Consider the following 15,214-nt stretch of genomic DNA (forward strand, 5'->3'; position numbering starts at 1 on the left):
TCTGAATATCTGTGCATGAATGTTTTGAACAAATGCTAATGTATCACTGCCAATTATTTATTTATTTTATTTATTTATTTATTTGATTTGCCAATTGTTTACAAGATAATAAGTATAAATGTATACATAGTTGTGAATACATGAAATGGGTACATATAAGAAAAATAAAAGAATAAGAGAAACAATAGGACAGGGACGGTAGGCACGTTGGTGCGCTTATGCACGCCCCCTACAGACCTCTTAGGAAAGGGGTGAGGTCAATAGTAGACAGTCTAAGGTTAAAGTTTTTGGGGTTTGGGGAAGAAACTACAGAGTCGGGTAGAGTATTCTAGACATTGACCACTCTATTGCTGAAGTCGTATTTCCTGCAATCAAGTTTGGTGCGGTTTACTTTGAGTTTGTATCTATTGTGTGCTCTTGTGTTGTTATGGTTGAAGCTGAAGTATTCATTGACAGGTAGGACATTGCAATGTATGATTTTATATACCATGCTTAAGTCAGACCGAAGACGGCGTAATTCAAGGTTTTCAAGTTCTAGAATTTCAAGTCTGGTGGCATAAGGTATTCTACAACGAGTAGAGGAGTGGAGAACTCTTCTTGTGAAATATTTCTGGACTTTCTCAATTGTGCTAATATCAGATACGTAGTGTGGGTTCCAGACTGATGAACTGTATTCGAGTATTGGTCTAGCAAATGTTTTGTATGCTCTGGTTAGTAGTGTGATATTACCAGAGAAAAAGCTACGTAGGATTAGGTTAACAACTCTTAATGCCTTTTTGGCTATGTAGTTGCAGTGGGCTCTAGCACTTAGATCATTAGAGGTGAGTATTCCAAGGTCCTTTACAGAGCTTGAGTCATCAACAAGATCTTGACTATTCAGCTTGTATTTTATTTTCTGATTTTTTTGCCAATATGTAAGACAGAGCATTTATTTGTTGAGATTTGAAGTTGCCATTTGTTTGACCACTCTGATACATAGTCAAGATCTTTTTGTAGGGTAGCAGTATTGTCTGTGGTATTGAACAGCTTTACATCATCAGCGAAGAGAACGCAATTGCTCTTAATATGATCACAGAGGTCGTTTATGTAGAGTATGAAGAGAGTTGGTCCTAGAACACTGCCTTGGGGAACACCACTATTGACAGGTACTGGATTTGATAGTACGCTCCCGATTTTGACCATTTGTTGTCTGTTTGACAGGAATGCTTCTATCCAGTTATTCAGTTGTCCAGAGATACCATAGGATTTTATTTTTAGGAGTAGTTTGTCGTGTACCACTGAATCAAAGGCTTTACAGAAGTCTATGTAGATTGCGTCTATTGCTTTGCCCTGGTCGAGTTGTGTCGTCCATATGTTTTTGCAGTGTAAGAGTTGCAGATTACAGGATAGTTTTTTCTGAAACCAAATTGTTTATTGGAGAGTAGGTTATTTGTCTCTAAGTGAAGGATGATGGATTGGTTAATAATTGATTCCATGACTTTACAGGTGACGCAGCATAAGGAGATTGGCCTGTAATTTTCAACTAGGCTTGGGTCTCCCTTTTTGAAGATGGGGATGACTGTGGCTTGTGACCATAGGTTAGGCAAGGAGCTGGTTCTGAAAGATTTTTCAAAGATTATGCTTAGAGGTTTGGCTATGGCAGTGGATAGCTTTCTTAAGAAGTAGGCACATATTCCATCCGGTCCAATAGATAGAGATGGTTTTAGGTTGCGTAGTGCTTTTTCAACATTGTCTTCTGTGAAATCGATATGTATTAGATCATTGTTGTTATCTGTGGTACGGCTAGGAAATACTGGGCATGATCCATTGCTGTTTACAAATACTGAGCGAAGAATGTGTTAAAGATGTTGGCTTTAATGGTGTCGTCGTTGCAGTCTTTACCATCAGGTCCTATCAAGGGAGGGATGGACCTTGAGTCTTTTAGTTTGTTGTTTACAAAATTGTAAAAGCACGGGTGGAATTGGTGCTTAGAAGGTTTTCCTCTTGTTTAATGTGATAATTGGTGCATTCGGTCTTTATCTGGTGGCATAAATTTTTGTATCGGTTTTTGAAATTGGCAACGTGACCAGATTTGTTTTTCCGCCAGAGTGATCTCTTTTTGGATTGAAGTTTCCTTATTGATATGGGTAATCTGCTTTTTTGTTTTGTTTTGGGAGTTGTTGTTGGTACATATAGTTTGATGACTCTTTTGACTTCAAGTAAAAATATGTTGTAATGGTCTTCAACAGTATTGCATCCAGTGAATAGAGATTGCCAATCAAGGGATGAGAGATCGTTGTGTATAAGATCATAGTTGCCTTTTTTGAAGTTACAATTGGGGATTACATCATTGTGGTGATTAATTGTAATTGTAATTAATTAATTGTAATACTTCTTGCATTTGGTGAAATGAACTTGAATCCATAAATAACTGTGCTTAGGCATTAGACCATGTCATATTCCTGACACAAGGGCCAGGATTAATCCCAGGCATGTCCAAATAAGTCTATAAGAAAATCTGTCTAGCCTACAAGCTGCTTCTAATCATGGTCTTTAATCCTGAATTATATGGTATGATTCAACATAAGGCAACTTCTTATTCTCCTGAAAGTAAATTACATTAAATCTATTATTCTTGAAGGAGCCAGTAGCTCTTTGTTACTATCAGAAAATGTGGACACTTACCACATATTTTTATTCATATTTATGCCCTGCAGGAGTGTTGGACTATAATTTCAGTCAAACTCAGCATGTCATGTTTCATCAAATCACCTATAGTGATCAATATAGGTCATTTATAAGGGAGATTTATAAGGAAATGAGTAAGAGAGCCCTTGCGAGTCAGTTGATTTTACCTTTCAAATACCCACTCCTAAGACCCCTTTTAAGTATTAGTTTCAATGTAACAATGGTTTGCTGGAAATAGAAGGCAGAATCGGAGGAATGAGTATGTATAGCACAGAAGTAAAACACTGAATAAGAAAATGCTCATATATAATTAATGCTTGTTCCTCATTTCCTTCCTCCCTCCCTTCCTCCCCCCCCCCTTTTTTTGAATTTTTCAAAGTGAGTTTCAAGGACACTGGGTTGTTTTCACCAAATAAAATAAATTGAAAACGGACTTCAAGAAACCTGGACATTACTTGTAATTTGTCATTTTTCCAAATTTATATATTTTGCAGAGCACACAATATATTCTGAAACCTCACAAGAAGTTAATGAAAAATGTAACATGGAAAAAAAATCTGGTGCATTCTTAGCATTGGCACAATTCATTGCAAATCAGAGCTATGTCATTGCATTGATTACTATGATGGTAAGAACTTCCTTTTGTGGTCTTTTTAAGAGCTGTTACCAGCATCAGCAACCAGGCATCCCTGCATTGCTGTTTTAGAGAACCCATTGCCTTTCAAATGACCAGAAGCATTTCCAAGTTGGCTGTGTACTTTCTTAATAAATCAAATTTTCAAAGTCATCTGAACAGGAATTTGGGGAATTATTAATTTGCATATCTGAATGCATATCTACTTTGAACTTGATTTTGCTCACCCTGTTCACAATCTTATGATGTTATGCTTTCCACTTCTCCATTTAAAAGGCTCGTGTCTTAAATCAAAATTATACCATAATGATATTTATGTGATTATTCTGGAGTTATATTTAGGTATATTTTTGTATAAAGTTGTTAAGATTAAAATTATGGCTTCATTCATAAAATAGGGTTAATCTAACTATTGAATGCATCCACATTCAAGATTTGCACAATATACTAAACATAAACTAACCAAATGCAGTAAGTTTGCACATGTTACACTACAAAAGGTGAACATCAGAGAAGTACATTCTACAAGTGCATCTGGTAGATAGTCACTTAAGAGAGAATAATATTTGCATATAGCATGGACAGATGGGACAACCAATAGAGAGGTTATGAATTGTATAAAACTAGAAATATCACTAGAAGCCAAAATCACAAGGCTATGCCTGATTTACTTTAGCCAAGTCATGTGTGCAAATTCATTGGGGAACTGCTAGGATGGTTAGTGGATCAAAAAGAAGAAGCAATCAAAGAACTCGATGGTTTGATACTATCAAAACTGATACAAAGATAAACATTCAACAACTAAAAGAACTGTGCTTGATACGGTAACATGGAGAACATTTGCCTATAAAGTTGCCAGAAATCAGACACGAATGTAGCAGAATGAAATGAATATAAGAAATGTGTCTTGTTATATACTGGCTATATTTTTACTGTCCTATTATCCAATTGGTCTATGAAACTGCAATTTTATCAAAATCTGTCTGCTTTAAAATACATAATTGCTATGTATTCATTCATAGGTTTGGAGTATCACCTACAACAGCTGGCTAACTTTTGTTCTGCTAATCTGGTCCTGTATAATTTGGATGGTACATGACCGTCATCTCTATGCCTTGCGCAGTTTACCTTTTCTTGTCATCTATGGAAATGTACTGGTGATTCTTAATTTTATTGTGGGACTGAATCTTTCGCAAGAGGAATTATTTCCAGGAGTAGCAACTTCATTACTCATTGACTTAGATTTGAAACCTTATTCTCTTCCCTGTGTCCATCTGGGAGCCAAGGTAAGCATATACTTGCTAAAATGAACTGCTACTTCAGTCTAGTGGCATTAAGCTAGAAACTGGGAGACTGTGGGTTCCAGTCCTGCCTTAGGCATGAAAACCAGTTAGGTGATCTTGGGCTAGTAACTTTCACTCAGCCCAACATACCTCACAGATTGTTGCTATGGGGAAAATAGGAGGTGGAAGAACTATTAGATATTTTTACTACCTTAAATTGTTTATTAAAAATAATACAATATAAACAAACAAGCAATAAGTAAATACATTTCCAAAAGACACTCTTTATACCCTCCTGTCCTTGTGATCAGTAGAGGTTGCAGGGTGCTGAAGAGACAGTAAAATTGAAGGCATGCTTCCAGTGCTGGCTAGTTCTCATGTACATATTCCTCATTAAAATACCTATGTGGTTCTGTTGCAGATTTTATATCAGTTAACTTTCTGGTTATTGTTGAGGCAGTATGTGATGCAAATACAGAAGCAAAAAGAGGAGGAATTTCTTAAAGAAGTGATAGTACATCAAACTGGTAAGAACATTGGGTAAAATTACCCTGATCCTTTGCCCCTCTCTTTAAAATGGATTTTAAAAGTTTTCATTCAGTCCAGGAATGGTGGCAGAGAAATTAAGTTAGGAAATAGTCCTAAGTTATACAAAGAAAGATTCTATCTGATGGTTAGGGGAAAAATCTACTTTATTGTAGAAGCAGTTTGAGAGTACAACTTATTTAGGGGTTTTCTAAGATATGTTTAGGTTGAACCTGGGTAGCCATGAATCATGAATTCTTCAATTTGGATTTTTTTGTAACTCTGGAGAAGTATTTGTCAGTTGAAAACTTGCTGGCTGTAGAATTTGCCAAAGTTGAGAAACACTACTAGGGCTTATAAACTATGTTTTTCTATTGGCTTTGGTCTTGCTTCACCATATCTCAAGGCAGATAGGTGTACTTCCGTCTCTTCTACAACTTCACTGCAACTTCAGTATGTCAGGAGAGAAATACAGGCAACCCTATTAGTGAACTTAAACTTAATCTTTCTACTCTATTTCACAGCCTTCATTTAAAAAAAGATTGATTTCCCTGTTTAAAAATCAGTGAGTTGAGCACCAGATTCTGCTCCCCACACCTGCTCCCAATTTCTGGGTTCAAGAAATCCATTATTCTCACCACCATCTCATAGCATTGAAAGCATATATGTGTGTATGCCCATGGATGCATGCTAGCTATTTTTTTCTTTCTATTGACTGAGGTCAAAATTATTTGTATTATTCTGGAAGCCAGGGACACTCAGTGGCTATGTTTCAGTCTCATTTTTTGTACTCTTCTATTGGTGAATGAAAGGGAAAACAATTTGACTCATGTGGTTTGGAACCACTAGGCATGGGGATGATTGATGCTGTATTAAAACTGGTTGGAAAGGGAGTGAAAACTGTACAGTCTGAAAATGAATAAGTCTATTAGAATGAACAAGAAGAATATGCATTGTTGGGGATGAGACAGATGCTATATACATTATGCTTTGTATAAATAGAAAAGTTCAATAAAGCATAGGCATTAGATGTAAAATATTTCATTCTTAAGAAAAAAGAGGGGGCATATATGCATATATAGGTAGCATTTCAGTGGAGGTGGAGGAAAAATGGGTATTCTGTGCTTATTCCAAGCTCAGTCTTATTTAGAGCTGTTCAGTAGGAAATCCCATGGAATCCAATGAGACTTGTGGCTAAATAAGCATACTCTGGATTATAATATTATACCATAAATAGTTAGTCAAATGCAATGACATTTATCCTAAAAAGTATTCTGGTCCATTAACTATTAATGATGCTCCTGATTGAATGTACATTCCTGTTGCAGAAATGGGCACATCGCAAAATCTGATTATAGAAATACTCAGTTCTATATTTAAGAGGATCCTAGTAAAATACTGGATATACTTCTGTTCCATCATGTTCTTTATTGTCAGCTTCAATGGCAAAGTGGTCCTGTATAAAATTCCTTACGTTATATTTTTTCTGTTCTGTGTGGCTTTATATCAGGTAAGCAGATCTGGAATTTGAGACTTCTGTTTGATTCCTAACATCTGAAGGGGGAAAAAAGGACTGCCAAATCAAATCTGTTAGTTTGCAGTTCTTTTGATGCTTTATCTTTGAAATTTTAATCTTTTTCTATTTCTACATTAATTTGTAATTTGTGTGGAAGTTTGCAGAAAAATACATTTCCGTGTATTTGTATATTTTTCCCAAAGGTGTATAACTATCTATAATCTTATATCACATTCCAGGTGCTATTCTATTTGCAAAAGTGACTTAGAAGTACTTTAAAATTAGTTCATTCCTTGGCTTCAGAAATGCATGCCTGTGATAGATTCATATTAAATTACAATAAAAATAATCCCCTTATTCTATAGTCTAGCCATGTTATTTTAATTCACATGGGAGAAACTGTCTATGCCTCATAAAGTAGCTATGATTACTGAGAGTTTTCTTTTTTTAATTTCTGAGGATTGCAGAAGAAGTTGAAATTTCTCAGGAAAGAAAATAATTGCAGACCCACTACATTTGTCTATAGATGCATTTTGATATCAATATAAAGACAAATGGACTTTGAAAACTCTGTAGCTCAGCTTGATTTGTTGTGACTCTACTATAAGCCTTCCAGTAGGTTATTTGATTATATTCAATACTAAGGCTACAAAATTAAATTTGTTGGTTCTAGATTCATTATGAAGGATGGCGACGAATCCTGAAGGGATTTTGGCTGATAAGTGTCTCCTATTCAATGATAATCCTCATTGCTTTATATACTTACCAGTTTGAGATGGTTTCTGAATTTTTCCTAAAAACTTTGGAAATATCAGAGGAAAGGTAAGAACTTTAATTTAAGATTCTATATTGCTATTGTATCTTGAAATTTTTTCCCCAGATTCTCTTGTGTTAAGAAACAAATAAAGAATGTGTTGTGGTATTAAAATATAAATGCCAGTACTAGATGAAGTCAACTACATCTTTCAAATCTTCTCCAAATCTAATTCAACTATGGGCACGTCATGGCACACACATATGGCCCTGAATGAGGGTGACTTACAATGAGTCCTCAAAGTTCCAGTAATTGAAATGTACTTGCATCACCTGATTGTGATACAGGTGTTTAGTAACTAGCCTGCAATTACAGTGTTGCAACACCTCACCATTTGGGACCTACACAACCAAAGGCAATGGCCATCATGATTAAAATGGCATTGGATTTGCTTAAGTGTAGGAACTGGAAGTGCTGAAATTTGAAATTCCAGTCCCAATTACCATTCTGTAGTAATATAGAAGTGGGTTGTTGTTTTTTTGTCAATTTCTCAGTCTGATAGGTAGCTCTGGTATGCCTTGTGGGAGTTAGATTTAAGGTGTAATAAATTATTGGGAAAAGGCCATATAAATGATGGAAATGAGGCAATGCAAAGCACAGATATATTTATTATTAGATTGTTTTTTTATCCCACCTTTATTTATTTATTTATTTTTATTTATTTGATTTGTCAATTGTTTACAAGATAATAAGTATAAGTGTATACATACTTTACTCATGCTAGTGAACATATATAATACTCCTTTCTCCTCCTATTTTCTCCATAACAATAAGCCTATGAGGTGAGGTGAGGTGAGGTAGAAAAAGAATAACTGACCCAAAATCACTTAACTGACTTTCATGCCTAAGGCAGAACTAGAACTTGTGGTTAACCACCACACCAAACTGGGTTTCATATGTATATGTGCATATATGGTGGGTCCTGTTAGGTTATACAAAGTGTCAGGTAAGAATTGCTTACTGAGATTAATAATATGGCAATGGGAAATTTTAGCTACATTCTGTTGCTTTTTAAATCAATAAGGTTGAAAAATGCCTCTAGTATTCCTTGGAATTTCTAAATGGAGGCTCATCACTGATTATCTTCTTTGCCCAGAGAAGGGTATCTAAAGGAATTTAACAGATAACAGATCGTCAGAGTTGGAAAGGACCTTGTAGGTCATCTAGTCCAACCCGCCACCCGAGCAGGAGACCCTACACCATTTCTGACAGATGGGAGTCCATTCTCTTCTTGAAAGTCACAAGTGATGGCGCTCCCACAACTTCTGAGGGCAAGCTGTTCCATTGGTTGATTGTTCTCACTGTCAGAAAGTTTCTCCTTATTTCCAGGTTAAATCTCTCCTTGTTCAGTTTCCATCCATTATTCCTTGTCTGGCCTACAGGCACTTTAGAAAATAGCTTGACCCCTTCCTCTCTGTGGCAGCCCCTTACTTTCTGTAAGAGGAAACAGCTGGCTAAGCTAATCTTGATGCCTTTTCATAATAGGGTTAAATAGTTAGACAAGTTACTTGGCCTAGTTATTAGGTTCAATCAACACATTATCCCATGAGATGACATTTCTTCTTCTTTAGGGAAAAGTGTTCTTTGGAGAGCTGTATCAGATTATTACATATAAGTCCTGTCAAAGTTTTTTCCTGCAAAGACCTATGAGCTACACATTTAGAATATTATTTACAGAAATAACTTTCCACATTCACCCTATTTACCTGTTAAATACAGAGCTGTTGACAGGACTATAATGAGCTAGATTGAGGCCTGATGGGTAGTCAAGGTGGCCACAGGTGTGCAGGTTCACACTCATATTGTCCTGAAATATGTTTACCTGATAAAGGTTAGAGAATGCCCCTTTTCTCCAAATAACTGGCTAGTGTCATCATTCTTTTAAATTAATAATTATACATATATTGACATGTTTAATATCTGTAATGTGAAATAATTCTTTTCTTCCTTTTCATCAGCTGACTCTGCATATATTTTTGTCTTTTCATTTGGCAGATTAAAAGATTTGGGCCTTGAGTGGTTCAGCACAAAGGAACTTTTTGCAAAGATTATATTACTCTGTGCCTTTCTTCTGGTTTGTATTGTTCAGCTGCATTATTTCCATAAAGATTTCCTGAATATCATAGATCTGACCAATATTTCTGTGAATCCATCTTCTTCATCTGCCAGGTATTATATGCAGACTACTGTATTTAATCTGCACTCTATAGTAGAAAAGATATGGATGGATGGGTGTTTGAGTGTGAGAGACAGAGACAGAAAAGAAAAAGAAATGGAGAAAGGAAGAGAGAAGGAAAAAGAAGAGAGAGAGAGACACACAGAGAGAGAAACTCCTCTTTAGAAATAAATATGTTTTAAGTATATGTATTCTTAGTAATGAATCTACAGTATGTGTACACACATCTTCCCTTTTGATTGGCTTATTGGGTCATGGAGCTAATAACCCCTAGGAACTATTTTGTTTTTTTTGCTCTACAGAGATGGCAAGGTAGATTATTTTTGCTTCATATCCAGTGATGGTTTTCAAAGTGGTTTACCACCGGTTTGGTGGGTGCGGCTAGGTGGGTGTGCCCACGTGCACACATGCCAAACGCACAGTTTGCGCATGCACAGAGGCTTTCCTACTCACCTCCTGCAATGCTGCACGCTCCTTATGTCTTCAACAGCTGACACATAGCAATCTGCTGTGCTGCACAAAGCAGCTACACTTCAAAAGCAGGAAATAAAGGTCATTATGGGAACCCGGGCAGGCGGTTGGGCCCAACAGCAGATCATCTGAGAGAACTAGTTTGGTCTCAGCTGACCTTCAGAGCTACTGGCTCGGCAGAACCGGGCCGAACTGGTAGCATCCCACTTCTGTTCATACCTCCTGTATTTCATATGGAAAGTTAATTGCTCAGGGATATAATTTCTTGCAAATAAATAGTTCCAAAGCTAGCCCTCAGGACAAGTGCTAATTAGATAGCAATAGCACTTAGACTTATATGCTGCTTTATAGTGTTCTACATCACTCTCTAAGTGGTTTACAGAGTCAGCATATCGCCCTCGACAGTCAGGTCCTCATTTTACCAACCTCAGAAGGATAGAAGGCTGAATCAATCTGGAGCCTAATGAGGATCAAACTCCTGGCAGTGAGCTGAATTAGCCTGCAATACTGCATTCTAACCACTGTGCCACCACGGCTCCTAGATCGCCTTAGGGTTTTGTTTTTTTAAATAAATTTTTATTATTTTCCACCAATACAAATCTTAATACTTTTTCAACAACGTTGACATCCACATATAATATTGTCTTATACTTTAACATCTATTCGTACCTATCTTAGTATATATTATCTTTGTTTATCATTAATCATCGATACATATATTATAGTTATTATTATACATCCTTAATATTGTCTTATTCTTTTAACATCTATTCATACCTATCTTTAATACATATATTACACTTATTATTATACATCTTTGATCTTTCTGTCTATCCTATTATATCTTGTATATCACTTTCTTGAGAATTCTTATTTAGTCATCTTTTCTAATTCTTATCACTCTTTTTCTATCCACATGTACTATCTATGCCAAATCGAGTAGCATTCTGATTCTTCTTTCTCTCTCATTCTAAGTGTGAGCATGTCCTCAGCACAGTCTGCTATTTTTTGTATGATTAACTCTTCAGTTGGAATCCTCTGCTCTTTCCACATTTGCGTGTAAGCTATTCTGGCCGCTGTCAATATGTGTAAAATTAAATATTTAATCTTTTTTTGATATTGTTTTTGTATAATCCCAAGTAAATAGATTTCCGGTTTGAATTCAATTTGGCATCCAATAATTTCTTGTGTCCACTTCCTAATTTTATTCCAATAGGTCCTGGCCTGAGGACATAGCCACAACATTTGATAGTAGGTACCATCAACTCGTTGGCATTTCCAACATTTTGGATTGGCATTCGATATATCTTGGCTAGTCTTGTCGGGGCTAAGTGCCACCGATAGAATATTTTATATAAATTTTCCTTGTATGTTGCGGCCATTGTTAATTTATAATTTGTACTCCATAGTTTTTCCCACTCATCTAAGTTTATATTGTAACCAAAATTCCGTGCCCATACTATCATTGTATTTTTTTACTTTTTCTTCTTCCATTCTAAAATCTAGCAGGTATTTATAAGCTTTAGATATAAATTTTTGCTCTGGTCCAATTAATATCTTATTCAATTGATTCTGTCCCATATCAAACTCAAATTCTTCTGAATCTGTTTTGTATCTATTTTGAATTTGGAGATATGGCCACCAATCAATTGTAATTCCTTGTTCTTTTAATTCTTGATTTGATTTTAATCTTCCTTGGGTATCTAATAGATCCTTGTATTTTATCATTTTGCCTAAATCTAGTCTGTTAGGATGTATCATGGCTTCCATGGTTGACAGCCAGCGCGGTATTCTTGTGCAGTGTTTCTTTCTGATTTTTCTCCATGTTTGTAGTAAGGAATCTCTTATTTGATGTCTATTAAAATAAGCTTATGTTTTACCCTTTTTCTCCCATAAATATATGTGCCAACCTTCATGGAGGAAGATCTACTTAGTTTTTTTAAGAGATGTCACTGGGTTGTTAAAATGGCACTGATATGGGTTGGCCCAAAATTTGAGATCCAACATAGTGGTTAAAGTGTTAAATTTGGAATGGGGAAAATCCAGCTTCTACTCCATCCCCATGGACATTCAGGTCATAACTATTCATTTTATCTCAAGCCAACCTAACTCATAGGTGGTTGTTGTTATTGGAAAATAAGTACATGTCAAATAAAAATACTAAATATTCTCATCTATTCCTTCCTCTTTTTGATATTTGGTTATTTATCTGGCTTCAACATACTTGGTTATTTTTTTGGCTTCAACATACTCTCCCACCTTGTTTTTATTCTCCAATCCTATTTAGGGTTTTGCTTAAATGTGTAACTGCTTGAAACTGAAAGGTGTTGGGACTATGCACGCTGTCTCCAACCTCAGTGTCTTCTCGTATCATTCATTCTCTGGAGTATAAAGTTCTACTCACATTCAGCAAAAAGTTATCACAATTTTCTGTCTCATCATAAATCTGGCTTTCTTAGAGTCCATGACCATGAAGACAAGTAGCACTTGCAAGGCAACTATCTTAACTTTTATTATTCTTCATTTCTAATTGGTTGTCATAACTCCTGTGTGAAGTAATTGGTTTTTTATTACATCAGCTTTTCTCCAGCTTGCTTCTTTCTCTGGGCCTGTTGTGCTACATTTCCTACAATTTTCAGAATGTTGAGTTTTTAGCCAAATTATTTGTTGTTCTACCTGGGAAGTTAAGAGTCAAGTTGGGTCTCCTTCAAACCTAGCTGGTCCACATGATTTATATGAACCTATGTCTGCAATTTTCTTGGTATGATAATGAAATGGTTTACCAGTGTCTTCTAGATTTTTTTAACTGGCAATCTGGCTCACAGACTTGGAAGGTCTCCCATTTTGAGTGTTTCAATCCACAAATTAGTTTCCTAGACCAATTGAGGTTTATCAGATACTGCTGTCTGTTGAGGCAGATTATCAAATATGGGAGGGCTATAGAATATGGAAAGTGAAACCAGAAAGATTTTCTCTTTAAGGGATAGAATATCTTTGCTAATATGATACTGGCTTTCAGTAATTGGAATTGAATAAATACTGAGATTTATGTTCTGTTTCTCTCCAGTGACAAGCAAATGGAAATTCTTGTGTGTCTTTTGGCTAATAGGTGAGTTAGCTTTATCTTTTGAAACTTTCTCTTGCAAATGACACGTTGTCTAGAAAAAAAGAATGGTACAATTTCATGTAGTGTGTTTTTATGTTTCATATGCAACTTCTTGTAAACTATTTTGAAGTGTTCAGTAAGACAGTGTAAAACATGGTTAATACATAAATAAGAAAATAAATGTTTCCAGGTACATCTGAGTTTGTGATGTTAACTCTTGTTTCCATTGTCAGTCATTTGTGTCTCTGACAGGCTTCTACTTTAGCCATGCTTGCTTAACAGATACTAGCTATGCAAATCCTTTTCAAAAAAAATCCCACAAGGATGTGCATACATACATATGAAGAGTCAGCCTGAAGCAGACTTTGAGGCAGCTGTGTAAGACTGAAAAAAGATGCAGTACTTTAATGCTTTGAAGAGATGCTTTATACATGCACTCCTTTGTGTTGTGAAACACTTTTGTTGAAGGATTGGCACACCTTTGCCAGTTATTGATCAAGCTGAAAGCTAGCCAAAGTTAAGAGATTATTAACTTGATTACTAGAGTTAAACCATAAGTACTTTTAAAACCCGGATAAAATAAAATATGAAAGTATGAAATCAGAGTCAGCAATTATTGAAATGTCATGTTCCAGGAAGGGATGCATTTCTGCATATCGTTAGGGTGCTGAGTGTTGCAATCATAAGTAGATTTGCTTGAAGTAAGTGAGCTTGAATTCAAACACTCTTATTTCTAAATATATATGTAAATACTTGCACTATAAGATCCTGCTAAAAGAGCTGTAGCTCATTGAAAGGTTATTGATGCCCTTAACTGGCATTTCCAGTTAGATGTTTCTGGTAGCAGTTGGAAAAGTCTTTGTCTAAAATCCAGATTTGGGGAAATTCTGAACTGGCAATGTCACTTGTTTTTTTTTTAATCTTTTCAGGGTTAAAGAAACACTCCAAAAACTGCAAAGTGGGTGAGATTGAAATGCATAAAATATTAAATTTTTGAATCTGCTTAACCTTTGAAACCTATGCAGGTCAGGTGGACAGATTTTATCAGAAAAAAAGTTACCTAGACTCTGAACCATTCAATACTATAAAAGTAGTGCCTTGAGTTGCACTTGAAAATATATAGCTAATCAGTGCAGTACTGATTAACTATATGGGTCATTTCAATTTAGACCAACTAAGTTTTTGGTTGGTCTTTAGGACAGTCCTATGGAGAATGAGTTTATTAAACTGATATGCAACCTGACTCCCAGAAACTCTCGGTAGTTTAACATTTTTAAAAAAATATTTAAAAATAGATAAAAAATATAAGAAACTGCAAGAAAAAATGGGAAAAAGGAAAAGGATTCACAGAGGGCTGAGTGAAAAGCTATGTCTTCAAGGCCTTTCTAAATACCAGAAGAATCAAGGCCACTTGAATCTAAGGGGAATCTTATTACAGAAGACTGAGGCTGCAACAGAGAAAGCCCACTTCCAATGTCCTGAAAGTTGCGTTATTTAATCAGTAGATCCTACTGATTAAATAATGCAATGCCAGCTCTACCAGAGTGGATCAGACACAATGGGAGACAGGTGGTTCCTCAAGCATCCTGACCCTTTGCCATGAAAGGCTTTACAAGTAGTGACCAGCATGCCCAACACTGCCTGTGCTGCTGCATTCTGAACTACTGGTAGTTGAAGATACTGGGTGGTTTTTGAGGGCAGTGCCATGTAGAATGCAAGTCTAACATTCCTTTTCTTTAGGTTTTCTTAAAATATTCCTGGAAAATATTTACTTGTCAGAAGTTATTGTCTCCCTCATTATCTGTAATACAACACAAGATGAACAGCATGTAAATTTGATCAATAAATACACAATAAAGAAAAATAACTTTAAAAAATTACCTGAATGACCTAAGATGTATCTTGTTTCATTAACCATGCAATAGCTATTCTAACGTATTTTAAACAGGCTGGCTCCTGAGCCATTACAACAGTCTTTTCCAGATGGACTGGACAAGTCTGAGAATACCACAGAAAATGGTA

At 35.8% G+C, this 15,214-nt stretch overlaps 2 protein-coding genes across 2 annotated transcripts in view; one reads left to right on the forward strand and one right to left on the reverse strand.

Moving 5' to 3' along the window:
- STX16 (syntaxin 16) overlaps positions 1–15,214 on the reverse strand; it is a 385,173-nt gene that overhangs the window by 275,512 nt on the left and 94,447 nt on the right. The gene's annotated exons all lie outside the window — the stretch shown is intronic.
- LOC113410493 (piezo-type mechanosensitive ion channel component 2-like) overlaps positions 1–15,214 on the forward strand; it is a 76,575-nt gene that overhangs the window by 13,643 nt on the left and 47,718 nt on the right. The window contains exons 8-16 of the mRNA XM_087959029.1: positions 3,162–3,295; positions 4,324–4,587; positions 5,006–5,111; positions 6,438–6,619; positions 7,299–7,447; positions 9,435–9,608; positions 13,154–13,195; positions 14,122–14,154; positions 15,141–15,211. Of these exons, the coding sequence (XP_087815155.1) occupies positions 3,162–3,295; positions 4,324–4,587; positions 5,006–5,111; positions 6,438–6,619; positions 7,299–7,447; positions 9,435–9,608; positions 13,154–13,195; positions 14,122–14,154; positions 15,141–15,211 (1,155 nt within the window). The remainder of the gene's footprint in view (positions 1–3,161; positions 3,296–4,323; positions 4,588–5,005; positions 5,112–6,437; positions 6,620–7,298; positions 7,448–9,434; positions 9,609–13,153; positions 13,196–14,121; positions 14,155–15,140; positions 15,212–15,214) is intronic.

This window comes from Notechis scutatus, chromosome 3 (genome assembly GCF_049901735.1).
Source record: "Notechis scutatus isolate UNSWTSFEM ecotype Mainland chromosome 3, rNotScu1.2, whole genome shotgun sequence".
NCBI classification, from domain to species: Eukaryota; Metazoa; Chordata; class Lepidosauria; order Squamata; family Elapidae; genus Notechis; species Notechis scutatus.